At 38.0% G+C, this 15,271-nt stretch overlaps 2 protein-coding genes across 7 annotated transcripts in view; both read right to left on the reverse strand.

The window, feature by feature from the left end:
* The window catches only part of csnk1g2b (casein kinase 1, gamma 2b), a 29,931-nt gene extending 21,121 nt beyond the window's left edge, over positions 1–8,810 (reverse strand). For 4 of the 6 annotated variants that reach the window (XM_058638708.1, XM_058638706.1, XM_058638707.1 and 1 more), the window contains exons 1-2: positions 8,668–8,810; positions 4,362–5,126 (exon numbers count right to left, since the gene is read on the reverse strand). In XM_058638708.1, the coding sequence (XP_058494691.1) occupies positions 4,362–4,589 (228 nt within the window). In that variant the 5' untranslated portion in view covers positions 4,590–5,126; positions 8,668–8,810. Of the gene's footprint in view, positions 1–4,361; positions 5,127–7,811; positions 7,948–8,412; positions 8,571–8,667 lie in introns of those variants that run through there. The other 2 variants (XM_058638704.1, XM_058638705.1) reach the window with 2 other exon arrangements.
* A 1,340-nt stretch (positions 8,811–10,150) lies between these two features.
* Positions 10,151–15,032, reverse strand: zgc:101100 (uncharacterized protein LOC445169 homolog). The gene is made up of 4 exons (XM_058638790.1): positions 14,926–15,032; positions 13,970–14,136; positions 12,182–12,357; positions 10,151–11,291 (listed from the first exon to the last, which is right to left on the reverse strand). The coding sequence occupies exons 2-4, from the start codon at positions 14,133–14,135 to the stop codon at positions 10,773–10,775; spliced, it is 861 nt and encodes a 286-aa protein (XP_058494773.1). The 5' UTR covers position 14,136; positions 14,926–15,032; the 3' UTR covers positions 10,151–10,772.
* Between the last annotated feature and the right edge of the window lie 239 nt (positions 15,033–15,271).

A 15,271-nucleotide genomic window follows, 5' to 3' on the forward strand; every position in this document is an offset into this window, starting at 1 on the left:
CCGGCCTATATCTAAACTGCTTAAGATGCGATTTCATCTATTCTGCACTATATAACCATGCAGTGATATATTATAATTTCTCACATGCTTAGTCATAACCTCAAACCTTGCCATTTTGTCTAGCAAAGCAAACTCAGAATAGATTTAAGGTCAGTTTGGCTTCAGGTCTTTTTAAATTACCATCATACGATTCTGGTTTGGTTCTTTTGGCTCGAGTTTGCCACTTCAATTATGATGCCAGAGACAGTTAAAACAGAACGACAGAGCAGTGTAAATTTATAGTGAGTATCAGAAAAAGAGAAAATGTGAGAGACGAGTTAAGTGTTAAAAAAATAAATACTTGAGCACTCCACATCACTGATCAACAGCCATTACCAGAGAATGTACTAAAGAATGGGTCACTGCTTTTTATCTCTTATAAACGACTGTTTTCCTATTTTTCCCTATTCATAACAGGATTAGGTGTTAAAAAAGTTCAGAAAGCTTGTATAATGCACAAATTTGTCTTTATCGTTAAAAAGCAGCTCTCTGCTGTAGTGTTAGTTAAACAGGATATTTTATGCTCATTTATTTTTATTCTGGAACTCCCTGGAGTAGCATGATGCATGATTCACAGTTTAAAAACCTTTTATTTATTCCATAGTGCCTGTTATGAAACTCCTCGCTTTAGCCTCCAACTCTAAAACATGTAATACTACCTGCAAGCTCTTTTTAGGACCGTCTTCCTAAAAAACAACTCCCAGAAACCTGTCTACTCTGAGAGGCAGAGCACACTCGCTACAGATCACTGTCTCACACTCTTGCCAGTGTCAAGGTTCTCAAATGCAAACTGTAAAACTGAGTGATAACAAGAGTGATTAGAAAGTCCTGGTCAACATAATGTGATAGTCACAGACATAGTGAAGTCTTGCAAATGTACGAGCCTCGTCTCAAGATTAATTATGTAGGTATGAAAATGTAGGTCTGCAACGAACAATTATCTTCACGATAGATTAACCTGTCGATTATGTTCTTGTTTATTCGTCAGAAAACGTTGAAAAACATTGATTGGCGTCTGCCAAATCTCAAAATCAAATGTCTTTTTCCATAAAGCAAAATGATTGCGTTTCAATGATTTTTGTTATACGGAGCAAATAAACCAGAAAATATTCAAGAAACTGAAAAATCTGAGAAAAAAAAACAGTGAAACCAATTAATCGATGATCAAAATCATTGATGATTAATTTAATAATCAATTCATCAATTCTCAAAAAATGATTTAAAAACGGCCATCAACATTTTAAGGATCAAACAACTCGTCAAATGAATCAAAGAAATTAATCTATAGATAAATCGATTATAACAATAATTGTTAGTTGCAGCCCTACAATACATGTACCATGATTTACCATGTCATATTATTTACTGAAAATCTTAAAGCTTATTTTTTACTTTTAGCCATGCACTGAACATCAGCCCCTTTAATACAGACTTTAAAAACTTACTAAAATATAGTAAACAGTTGGCATGACTAACATATTAATATGGTAATAAATGTTCTCATTTAGAAAACATGAAGTAATTTTATTCAACCTGACAAACATCCCCAATAATTGTTTTTGTTCTCTTATGTGTTTGTTTTTATCTTCAGGTGTAAATATTACAGAAATCAGCAGTGCACAATCACAAACCCAACAACAACCAACTTGACAACTTGTGGGAATAACCTTAATTAGCTGAAGCCCACATGTGAAATGTGTCATTATGGCCAGAGAACGGAAGAATGCAGATTAAATCCAGCATGCCTGAAATGCCAATGTATTTTTGGGCAGAAGAAAATCTGTCCTTGCTTTGAAAAAACACTTAACACGCACACCACTTGGTTATATAGTAGCCTTCTCAATGTATAGTGATGAAACTAAGCCAGGCATTGTACTGATGGAGATGTTGGTGTCTGTTGACGGGTTGCCGTTTTAAAGAGAGAGCCATGACAGCCAGCAGAAATTAAATGCTGCTATTTCTTTAAGGCCTTGGGATCTCCCCTTGGGAGGAAAGCCTACGGTGTACTTACAGGAGTGGCTATAAGGTCCTGCCTCCATCACACAAGCGTTTGTCAGTATGAGAAAGTGGCCAGCTGAACCAAAGACTGAACCACTGTGTGTTGACAAGGCCTGCCAACAAAGACAACCTTTCAGTTTCCCCCTTCTCACTTGCCCTTTGCACCAACATTCACAGCAGTCCCAGATCCACTAACAGAGGAGCTGGAGTGCTGGCCTACCATACATCTCTATCTCACTGATCATGCAATGAAGTAGGGTAACAAGGTGAAGGCGAGTGCCACTGAGATTTTTAAGTATTAATTGAGTTCATTAAGTGCTCAACACTTTACCATGTTCCTACAAATTAGTCTACAAGTCCTTACTTTATAACAAAATGTACATTATTTTAATCAACTAGATAATTTGCTGTTTAACTAAAATTAGATATCACAATATTATTGACTTTCTTGAAGGTCAACAAGATTCATTCAACCAGTTAGAAAGAACCAATTGGCATACTTCCACTTAACATTATACTGTCTCCCTCTGACTTGACTGGGAGAGTATGAGTCCAACTTAAGGGCTACAACTGTTCTTTTGTTTTGTAAGTTTTGTTTGCCTTTACTTGAGGCAAAAAATAACTAGAACAACACACTGATAGACATCGGAGTCCTGCAAAAAGCAAGATACTACTCAACGACAGCAATCAGGGGACACACTACTCACGTCACGCATGATGGACACAGATAACAGAGCCGTTAGTTGTTTCACTCCATATGTAGGAGCTAAATAAGAGCCTCTGACAAAACAGAAGCCATACTGGACAGGCAGTGACATTCACCCAGTTACCACAGGGAGCTCTGACACCAGGCACAGACAGAAACATGTGGAAAGGCAATTGTGCTCAAGTCCGGGTTGGCTCAAGAGTGACAAGGGAGAAGCAATATCCATGTGAGGCCCAGCAACAGCGGCCATTAAACCAATAAAACAATGACAATGCAGTCAAGTCATTTTCGAGATGACGGTCAAACAGAGATAAGTCTCTTCATTTTAGGTCAGACAAAAAAATGATCAAGAAAACATGAATGTGAATAATCCTGAATGGTCACAATCCCTGCTACGAGGCCAGGCCGTGTTGAGCTTGTTTACACAATTAGCACACTTCCTCCTGTCACCATTACACATTTAGATAAATGTTGGGATCAGTGGGCCACGAAATCCATGAAGCAGTGTTATGGTCCTAATGCCAGATCCAGATATAGCTGGACACCATGAGGGTAAAAATACCCAAACAGATGGGAGGTTCACAGGCAAGGGGGAGAGGCAGCAAGCAGCACAACTTCAGATTTCAGAGAGAAGAACTGCAATTACAGTTGTTTGCCAACCCCTGACTTCTATGTGGTTAGCAAGACCTTCAATGGATGCCCATTCAGAGATAATGACCTCCCTCAGAGATACAAATGTAAGGATAATCATACACAGACCAGTGTAGTTGTGGTGAGGATGACGCCGTGCTTCCATTGGATGCAGTATGACTACTTAACTAGAGTCTGACTAAGGCCTTACTTACATTGAGGCATCACGAGAGAGAGAGAAAAAAACATCTGCCAGTAATCAAGGGCAAACAACTGCTTACACATTTACAGCTAAGAAAAGCTATGAAGAGAAAGTAGGTCTGCAACAAACAATTATTTTCATAATCAATTAATCTGTTGATTATTTTTGTGATTAAATCGATTAAGTTTCAAGGGGGGGTTTTGTTTGTTTTTTATCAAAACACTAAAAAAGCAAATACTGATAAAAAAACACAAAGTAGATTATTGATTGAACAGGTGGTCTGGTGTAAGCCTATTAAATAAGTGGCTGAATGTGATTTGACATTGTTACCACTGAATGAGGAAGTAGACTGAATACAGAGCGAGTTTAAAAGATTTAGTTTTTACAAAGGAAAATGTTTGTTTCATCAAAACTTTTAAAGCATCAGTCTGAAATGAAATTTAAGGAACTAAAAGTACCACTGCTTACTGTGACATGCTGTACAAGGAAAATAAATCTATAAATAAAACAGCCAATAAAAAATGTCCAGGCTAATCTAAGCTTATTCTTCTTGACCCTTTTCATAACACAAAAAGAACATAGTTGACTTTTACTTCCTGTATCTGATTTACTGCACATTAAAAAATACATTTAGCACAAAATAACCTGCTAAAGATCCATAAATAAAAGCAGATATATAGTATAATTATTCATGCAGAATATGAATTGTAATTGGAGATGTATCAGAACAGTGGTGTGGTAACATGGAATTCCGAGTTTATAAACCATCTTCGAGGATGTACTTACCAATTTGATGGCCACATATTCATTAGTATAGAGATTCTTCCCCAGCCGCAGTTCTCCAAAGTTCCCACAGCCAATTTTTTTACCCACACGGAAGTTTGGGCCAACCATTAGCACTCCAGAATTGGTCCCTGAACTCCGGCCCCCATGTCCAGTCCTGCTGCCTGTTGTCTTAGACATCTTTTTCCCTTCCTCTGTCTCTCCCTTGCCCCCTCTCTTATCAAAATCCATAAGCTTGTGATACCCTGGCCTCTCCACGGTTATTGTCCAGCCATGCAAACCATAGAAATGCCAATAACAATGAGAGAGGACACTTCAGGGAGAGGGAGGAAGACAAATCTTTGAGGACAGAGGAAAGATGTTACTGCTAAAAATGTGCAATGTTCACAAGACCATTGGGAAAATGAGCCCAATCTTCAGCTTAAGTTCCCTGTGTGTGAATCAAACGGCTATTTAGATGAGGTTTCCCTTTTTCCTTTACGTTCCTTAAGGGTCTCCTCTTTCACGTTTCTCCACAAGTCTCAGAGTAGCATTTCCCTGCCTGAGGATTAGGCAGGTTATGCTAGGCTGTGCCCAAAGACACACATACAATACTAGTCATAAAAAAGCACTCCGAAACCCAGCAGGATCCACAAGGCTAACTGCGAACATCTTCAGTGGGGCCTCCTTTCTTCTGGTCAGCCTTCAGTTACATGGTAGGCAAACTCCATGTTGCAAGGCGACGACAGACGAGTACAGCGAAAGTCTGGTACTGAGGTATTGGGAGATCTGAAAAGGTAAACAAATAAAGACGTTAAACTAGTTTACAGTGTATGCCATGTATATAAAGCATTGCACCATGTTCAACAGATTAACTTCACTGGCCATCTCACTCTACTGTATATGTGTGTGTGTATATACTGTACATATACACATATATACATATACACACACACACATATATATATATATATATATATATATACACATACACATACATATATACACACACATAATATATATATATACACACGTACATATACACATACATCTATAGGGTCAAATAAATCACTGTCTGTTCCCATAACACCAAATGGCCATTAATAGATTAATATTTTCAGATTAAACCTTTTACTTGAAGATCAAATGATATTATCTACAGTGACTATTCCTTACAATAGCTGAAATGAGATCTTGCTTCAGACAGTGCAAGGCAAATTCAGTAAAGCAATCAATATGAGTGTTAATATTCTTCAGTGGACCTCAGAAAAGTAAGAAAATATAAACAAATATGCTTTGAAATTAAAACTACTTTGGAAACCAAATGTTTACCAAAACATGGAGCATAGCAGAGATATAGTAGATCATAACATTGCATTTAAGTCACGCGTAGGAGTAAGTTTCACACTTGCACTTGAACAGCTTTTGCAGGTGTGTGTTACACATAATTAGACCAGTAAAAATCTCTACATGCTCAAATTAGAAACAAATGCATATGTTTAATCCATAATGTTAAGATGTTTAATAGTTCAAGGGGTTTTCAGGTAGCTAATGCACAAAAAAACCTCAATCACAGTAAGAGTAATTTGACCATGTCTGTTCAGCTTTTTGAACTATCACATGTAGACGTCTTTGTCGAGAGCCAACTCCCACATGTCCATGAACTAAGATGTTGGTGATGCTGAAAAGAGCAGGTAATGCAAGCACTAACAATGAGCAGATACTTGTTCCTTCGGAAAGGCACTTACACGGATCAATGACTGCTGTAATACCTCATCATATCATAACATTTGCATCAGTGAGAAGAATATTATTGGAAGTATTTGCATACTGTCTGGGTTACTGCTAGCTCAGCTGAATCTGACAGACAAATAAAAATAACTGTAGTAAATAGACTAAAATACAACACTGACAGTCAAAGGTATGACTATAATTGGTGCACATTTCTGTAAGGTATTTTATATCATCATTCACACGTATAATACTGTTGTGCATTCAGCCTGTTCCACGCAGATTTATTCTGCAGGCCTTGAGGATCTAACCCTATATTTAAATAATACTTGCAGCGGGAGTATGAAATGTGTGCAAATAAATAAAATATGGCACAGCCTATAAAGACCCACTGAAAATCATATATATGTATGTATATATTCTGACTCGTGCTGGTTATACAAGTAATCATTACAATGTCATGTCTTCTAGATAGCATCATAATTTTGGGCAAAGAAAAGATCAACCTAAAACTAATCCAGGTCATTTATTTTTTTAAATAAAAGTATAGCCATGTTGGAAAACAAGACAACACATGTGTGAAGGTTCTCAGTCATACAGGTCACCGCAATCTCAGGAGGGTGGATATAAAACCGGTTTCCATTCAATTTTACCACACTTTTTACCTCACTTTTACCCAAGTATGTGCAAGAATAGTGTGTGTCTTTCCATTCAGGGCGTAAGATCACTTAGAGAAGCAAAATATATATACAGTACCAGTCATAAGTTTGGTCCCACCCTCTCATTTTGTGTTTTTTCTTTATTTTTTATTATTTCCTACATTGTAAATTATATTGACTGATGGATGGACTTCAGAACTATGAAGGGACACTTAGGTAATTTATTTGTGATAAAAAGCATTTAACAAACCAGAATTTTTAATTTTTTAATTCTTTAAAGAAACCACCCTTTCCTTTGATGACAGCTTTGCACACTCTTGGCATTTCCTCAATCAGTTTAGGCAGCATTATACTCTTCTCAGTGAGCAGCCTGCCAGCAATCATTACAAGAAGTTGTTTCTGGTACTGCATTTCCATTGAGCTTACTCCCATTTACCTTTATTCCCTCACACTAACTTCTCCATCTCTGCCTGCACAAGCCATATTATATCAGTCTTTAGTGTGCAAATCAAAAATCCACTTAAAGAGGCTGATGGGGACCCCCAATAGACAACTTGAAATCAAGCAAGTCCAGTTATGTTCACGTACACTCCGGAGACGTGTACCTAGAAACAATCAGGAAGACAACACAGATGTTTACCTAGAAACAAACAAAGATCTATCTGAATTGCCTCTCATAGTATTTTGACGTTGGTTGTTTTTTTATGTCAGCCGTTTAGTGCAAACACTGAGTGCTAAATAAACCCAGTAAGGATAAAACAGACAGCATTAACGAGTGTTATAACTATACGCTGAAGCCGACAGTGGCTCGAACAACCTGCTACAATTCTGATCAATGCCATTAGCTAGCAAGCTAGCATTGACACGAAGCAAAATGATTTCCAGCTCAAATATGAATAATCTCACCGACAAATAAAGTTTCAGGTGGACCTTCAACAACTCCTCCCTGACCACACGACCACGTTCACCTGGTCAGTGATGCCAAATACCTGCCTTTCTCAGGGCTTATGTTAATGATAGCTGATAGCTAAGTGACTAGCTGGCAGCTGTCATTTAGCGTCAAATATGGGGTGATCCCACGTACCTGCGTTCACTCTACGTAAGCCATATTCCTCCTCCAAAAGCAAATTGTGAAACATGAACTAAAATCTTGCAACAAACCCCCGCCGATGAGTGTGTTCGTTACAAATCTAGAGGTAACGTTGCAGTCACTGGTTCGGCGGACAAGGCCACTCAAATTATTCTTGCGTTATTTAGCAGGACCAAGTCCGCTTGGTATCGTTCAGTTGTAGCCAATTTCGCAACGCCTGCGCATTTCGCCCCATGTCATGAACCCGCAACAAGAGTGGCAAACTCTCCTGTAAAGGTAGAGAATTACATCCATGTTGTAGCCAAGTCCAACAGCTAACCTGGCTAGCACGTACCAAAAACACCGCTGCCCTCGGCCCGACGCCAAATTAAAACCCGCTGTGGCATCAAACAGTCTGTTCAAAACAACACATCTCTTCGTGAGCCAACACTGACACACAACTAACCAAATTGAAGCAGGACACAGTATCAAATATTAATTGATAGACATTACCTATGCTAGCTGGTTAGTAAACGCTTAATAACAATGTCCCTGGCGACGTCGTTACTCTTACCAACCATACAAGCGTTATAATAAAAGGGATTTCATGATTCACCTAATCATTCTTCGAGTTACGATTCCAGCGATTTTCATTTCACTAACCACTGCCGCCGGGCAACTCCTTAATCCCCAACAACCGCCTGCTCCAGCTCCAGCGGCAGCAGCCGGGGATCTCTTACCGCTTAGCTCGGTTAGCTAGTCACTTAGCAAGTTAGCACACGAAACATGATCGAGAACGTTAATGTGCGGCGGTGTCGTCACAAACAGCAGCTTTCGACTGGATTTCTATCACCAAAGGAAAGATGGTTACCTTTAAAGTGGAGCTATAGACGCGCGGCCGAGGTCATGGCTTGTCATTCGTGGATATTTCTCATTTCTTGCCCTCAAGTTGCTATGATTTCGCTGTTGTCTCTTTAAGCCCAGCGATACACGGCGTCACTGCGCTACGCTGAAAAGCTGACGTAACCGGTTTTGTGAATAAATCAGAACACCGGGCGTGCGTAGCTCACACAGAACCTTCCACTAGACCAGGGTTCTCAAAGTCCAACAACCTGAAGGCCAATGTGTAAAATAAGATCAAATATGTGGGAAAGTGGCATAAAATCATATCACAAGATTCCATCTCGATAACGATATTCATGATATTTCACAGAATTTCAAAGTAAAAGTTGAACGATGCACAGTTCAAAAATCAATTTTGACTAATAAATATAGACAACTGTAATAAAAAAAAACACTAAACGTGCACATATGTATATATACAGTACTTAACTTGTTTATTAAACAACTTGTCATAAAAACAAAAAAAAAGATCTCTCAAAACCGTGTTTAAAACTAAAATTCTTATTGTTCTTTATTTGGCAAATAAACTGAATTCACCTTTTTATACCCAAATTTGAGCCGGCTCACTGGGGATAACATAACATTCAACCATTAAAACTGACTTTTCTGTTCAGGAATGGAAGTAAATATCTATACTTTGACATCTCAATTAAAGAAATTATAATGTGCTTTAATATTTTTCTCTGTTTTTTTGTTGAACAGTATATTTGAAACTTCATGGATAACAATAGTAATTATATTTTAGCATTAAAATAATATTATTTTGGTTAAAGAGCTTCTTCAATCCTCCTACTGGTGTATTAACCATTACAGAAACCTTACAGAAATGTGTGAGACACTGTATATATAATTGTATGTTAAATGTAAATGTGTGATTCATATAACCTATAATTATAATATTCAACAATCATATTTAGTGTGATATTCTGTCTATAATCTAGCTACAGGTAGAGGAGGTTGTGGGCCAGTTCTCATTATAACTTGACCAGAATGTGGACAACACTATTCAGTTATTGAATTTGACAATCAAACAAACAAACTCTTCAAACACAACACAAAGGGCCTCAAAATACTGCAATAAAGACCAACACATATTTACTCAATATTAATTTACCAGTGTGTGCTTGATGTGGATTGATTTTTTTTAATAGTCCTTTGGCCAAAATGTGCAGTAATTAGTGATAAACAATGTTGACTTGACAAATAAATAGAATGCCAGGTTTCCAGGTTTGGGCTTTGTGACACATTCAAACTCAGTGTCACAATATGTTTATTTGTTTTAATATTATTTGATAACATGTTATGATCATATCACTGTAATGCAGAATAATCTCCTAGTCGTATGATAGTTTACACCTGTCTCTTAAAAAATAAATTTTATTCCTCTATTCGGTCCTTAACTACAGTTAATCTGTGTTAAACTCATCCAAATGAAAACAGAACAAACAGCATCAAGGAAATAAGTTTATTTCACATTTGTATTTTACATTGCTTTGTTACAAAGAGGAGGGTTTTCTTGAAAACCTTTACCATGATGCTATGTATACTTTAGACATAGTAGCCGGCTAAATAGTGCTGAAGGAAGACTAGAATATCTTTAAATGTGGTGCAGGTAAAAACCAAATCAAACTTACAATAACCTCTGAAAATATGTGCCCTTGCATCGTTGTACACTTACAATTCAGTGTAGTCTGCTCAATAGGAAATAAACATGTTCGCTGCACTGTGGTGCACTGTGTGCACTGTGTGCACTAACCCTCACCACTGCAACTTTCTACCACACATGAGGAGGTGAAACTTGTGTGCCAGTTTATTTTTCTTTTACTAATTTCCAGAGATGAATGTGTTATTTGATCATCGGACAGTGGATTAACAGAGGTCAACAAAGGTCAACAAAATTGACAAAAAGTCAACGTCAAAGTCACTTCCTTCAAAGATAATAAAAACCCTACACTGCTTTTTACTGCGTTTCTGTCAAGTTTGATGAGTAAAAGATCTGAAAAATAAAAATAAATAAAAAAAATCAGCATCACAGCACAGCAGCATCATAATGATTTTAAGTTTATTCTTCATTTACAGCCCCAGGTGAGGGTGAGGCACAGGTTTACTGGAGCATGCGGTGTGGAGGGACAGGCTGCAGTGTTTAGTCACTGATGCTGGAGGAAGCCCCTGCAGGGTGGAGCTGTGCTGCTGTGTGATGGGCCAGAACATGTGCGGGAGGCCGAGCTCAGTGGACACTATTCCTACAGCAGGCTGTGGGTGACGTGGGTGACTGTAATGCTCCCCTGTCATGAAAGGGAAGAGTGGAGGGGAGCGGAGGCGGAGGCTGCACCGTGAGATGTCAGAGTCTGAGGGCGTGAGAGGAGGGCATGGCTCTCTAACATGTGATGGAGGAAGAGGAGGAAGAGGGTGAGGAGAGGGAGGGACGTGGCTGTCAGTGTCAGTGACGACAACGTCCTGTTGGCCTTCACTCCTGACTTCTTCCTGTCCCACTTTCCTGCGATGTGGCGTCTCCTCCACACCGGTGTCTCTGTGGAGTGAGGAGCACTTCTGATCTTTACGAAACTTTGCTCTCCTGTTTTTGAACCACACCTGGAGAAGAGAGCGCAAAACAAACAAACAAAGCTACAATAAGTTTGTTGATTTCAGGCAGTTTGAAAAATACAACCCTGATATATGATTATGGAATTAAATCAAAAGTATCTAGAAGGGATACTTGAGTAAAAGTACAAGCATCTATGAAAATGACTTTGGTAGAAGTTGAAGTCACATTTTTTACAATATTACTTAAGTAAAAGTCTTAAAGTTTATGACGTTTATATAGTATCAAAAGTAATTTTCTGATATAAAATATAACTAAGTTTTAGAAGTAAAAAAGGAGTAAGGAGATAAGGAACCATGGTAGCTCAGTGGTAGGGTGAGTTGTCTTACAACTGGAAGGGTGGGGGTTCAATTCCTGGCTCTGCTAGTCTATATGTACCCTTGAACAAAACACTTAACCTCATGTTGAAGTGTGTGAATGGGTATGATGATGTGTTTTTGGTAGTAACATAGATGGTTAGAGGAAATATTGTGGAGTAAAAAAAACTGCTGGACATATAAGTAACAAAGTAAATGAGTATAAAGAGGAAGAGAGAGACAAATGCACAAAAATAAGACAAAATTGTTTCAAAACAGCTGTAAAATATACGTGACTTTGTCTTTACTGCAAGTATATTGTAAAAAACTGTCTTTTCTTGTACTGATGTGGCTGCAGGTACTGAATTAAAACGGCATAGGTAACAAAATATATGAAGTATAACCTTTCTGTACACTCTATTATTGCTGAATCAAAGTATTTGTGCTCCAAGTCATATTGATTGAGAAACAGTATTAAGATAAAAAGTTAAGGTTTTTTTTCTCTGTCATTCTACCTCATACACAGCGTCTCTCAGGTTACAGGGTCATGAGTCAGGATCTGGGTGGAGTCAGTGTGCGCTCACCTGGATTCGAGCCTCGGGCAGGTTGATGCAAACAGCCAGCCTCTCCCTCATGCCAACATCTGGGTACTGTGTCTGTTGGAAGGCTTTTTCCAGAGCCTGCAGCTGGGACACAGTGAAGGCTGTGCGGCTGCGCCGCTGCTTCTGCTGGTTTCCATAGCGAGCCTCCAGAATCAGCTCTGGTGAGACAGAGAGATATATATATATACTGTTTATGCTATGAATCAGCAGCAGGTCAGTCATGTTGTCAGTGATTCAGTTCATCGTTCTGTGTTTAAAGTGGAATATTGAGCATCACAATACATTTATTTTAGATTATTTCACCAGAGCAAAGCACAGTAGTCATAACAATCCTTAAAACATCAACTAAAGTGTAGATCTTTATCAAAAAAAGGGTGATTTTTAATTAATGTTGACCTTTCACCGTTTATTTTTGGTATTCAATAATACAATGCTTAACACATTTATTAAACCACCACCCAAAGCCACAGCTGCCCTAAATTAACAGCATTGGTAATTATCAGAATTTTTTTTATGTTTCTGTAATGGTTAATACACCAGTATATAGAAGCTCTTTAACTGGAATCTTATTATATTATTGTTATCCATGAATTTTCTAATTTACTGTTTACAGCACATTATTATTTCTCGATTAAGATGTCAAATTAAAGTTATTTACTTGCATTCGTGAACAGAAAAAAATGTTTTAGTGGTTGAATGATATGCTTAAATTTGGGTATAAAAAGGTGAATATAGTTTGTTATTCACCAAATAAATGGCAACAATATTTGAATTTAATATGTAAAATGTAATAAATTACATTTTCACTGTAGAAATATATTTAATTAATTAAAAAAGTGTTCATGACGTCTATTACCTGGTGATTTAATTTTTATATTATTGATTTTATTCATTTTTATTAAATGAATGAGCCTCCACAGAAAAGTTTAACTATACTATAGCTGATTTTAATCATCTCTATTTAATATAATACAGTATAATATAATATAGGCCAACAGTACATCAAGATTAAGAGTGAAAGTTCTCTCAGTGAAGAAAAATATATCGTGTAAGTGGTGTACAGTTGGTATATTTTTCCACTTTTTCTATTTCCACTGTATGAAGTGAGGCAGTTAATCCACACCATGAGTCATGTGACCTCAGTGACCCTCCGCTTCCCAACAGTCAGGAAAAGTGAGGAATAAGGGGAAAAAAACAACTTAAATCAAAGGTGTAACACACCGATTCTCTTTTATTAACCCTTTTTTTCTGGCACAAACACTGACTTTCTCAGGACCAGTAGTCCTCATGGACACCAAAACCTGGTCCTTATGAGGGACTGGTTATGTTTAAGTCAGTAGGTGGTTAGGTTAAGAGTTAGGCATTAACTGTTAATGATTAAGGTTGGGGATAAGGTTTTGTTTAAGCTGTCCAAAAGAAAGTGTTCAAAGAAGAATAAATGTCCAACCCTGCTATTCCTGATGTTGTGGGGACGTAAATCTGTTTACACAGTCACATTATGGGGACTTGTCTTCCGTATGGCGACGAAAATCAAGTCCCTAGAATATAAATGACTACATTTTAAGGTGAATGTGTTTTAAAACTAGGTTAAGGGTTATGATTAAGTCAGTCGTAGTTATGGTTAAGGTTCAAGTAAGTCTCCAGGAAATGAATGTAAGTCAATGTAATGTCCTCTGACACCATGGAAACCAGTGTGTGTGTGTGTGTGAGAGAGAGAGAGAGAGAGAGAGAGAGAGAGAGAGAGAGAGAGAGAGAGAGAGAGACACTCACCTGCTAGTCTTTCAGCCACAGTGAGTGTGTGCACCGTGGGTCCTGCAGCAGAGTACGCGTGGAACTGCTCCGCCATCTGGTGGTGCAGGTCCAACAGCACAGAGTTGACACCATGGACAGGAAACACTCCACTGCTGGACGTCCCGCAGAAATTCAACGAGTTCATGCTGAAGTGAAGACAGAAAATTAAAAAATCTGTTTTGTTTTGTTTTTCAAATTAAAATAAGAAGACAGATAAGTGTCTCTCACAAAATGAAGTGTAATTTGCTTCTAAAACCTTTATTAACAGCCTGTGAATTAATAAATGAGTAGGTGAATGAATGAGCATAGTATTATCAGTCAATTTTATAAGACTGATTTGTGAGAAGTAGCTTACACACAAGTGAGGAACTAACCTGAACATACTCTATATTATTATTATATTATATTACTATTTACTGTGGCCATCTTTTTCCTTTTCTAAATTAAAAAACATATATTACTTTTCTGTTTCAAACTGGCGGCCCACTGGCCATATGCGGCCTCCAAGTCAGTGTTCTGTGGCCCTATATTTACTTTCCATCAACAATATTTTCACAATAATGACAATCACAGTAGGCTACATCTATCACATTATTCAATGTATTCAATGTTTGTCTAGTGTTTTAATTACAGTTCAAATTCTATTTTGTTATTTATAGTTCTTTTTTGTGAACTAATAAGTCAGAACAAACACTTTTACTTTGAAATTGTGTACAACATCATCCTGACTACGCTCGCTCCTGACCTGACTAGAAGTTCACTGGCCCCCAGCTCACTTTAATTAGAGGCCCCTGCATTAAAGCTATAATAACTGTTATAAAATAAGAGAGAGGAAGAGTGCCTTCTCTCTGGCTTTTGGATCCACAAAATCTGAATTAATTGAAAAAGTGTCCCTTCAGTAAAGCTCTGCATGTCCTCCGTCCTCGTCCGTTTACCTGAGATCCAGACGTGATTTTCTTTTTTGTATAGTCCACTATAGTCCTTGTCCCAGTTCAGGCCCGGAATCCTTGCAGAGCAGCGTCTTTGTGGTGGCACGGATCTCAGTCTCCCGAAACTATTCTCACCCACGACTATTTAAGAAGCATTTACCCAGGCTCCCCTCAGCCATTAGCCAATAGAAAGAAAGGTATTAGCTGGGATTAGGTGGGATGAGGGAAGAGAGGGGGGCTGCGAGGGGCTCAAGTTTTTGAAACTATTGAACTTGGAAGATTTATGCCAAGGATCCCTCTATACACAAGCATTTCATTCCCTCCCTTTAAAACAATTAAAACAATGTGGTGG

The sequence above is a fragment of the Solea solea genome, chromosome 9 (genome assembly GCF_958295425.1).
Source record: "Solea solea chromosome 9, fSolSol10.1, whole genome shotgun sequence".
NCBI classification, from domain to species: Eukaryota; Metazoa; Chordata; class Actinopteri; order Pleuronectiformes; family Soleidae; genus Solea; species Solea solea.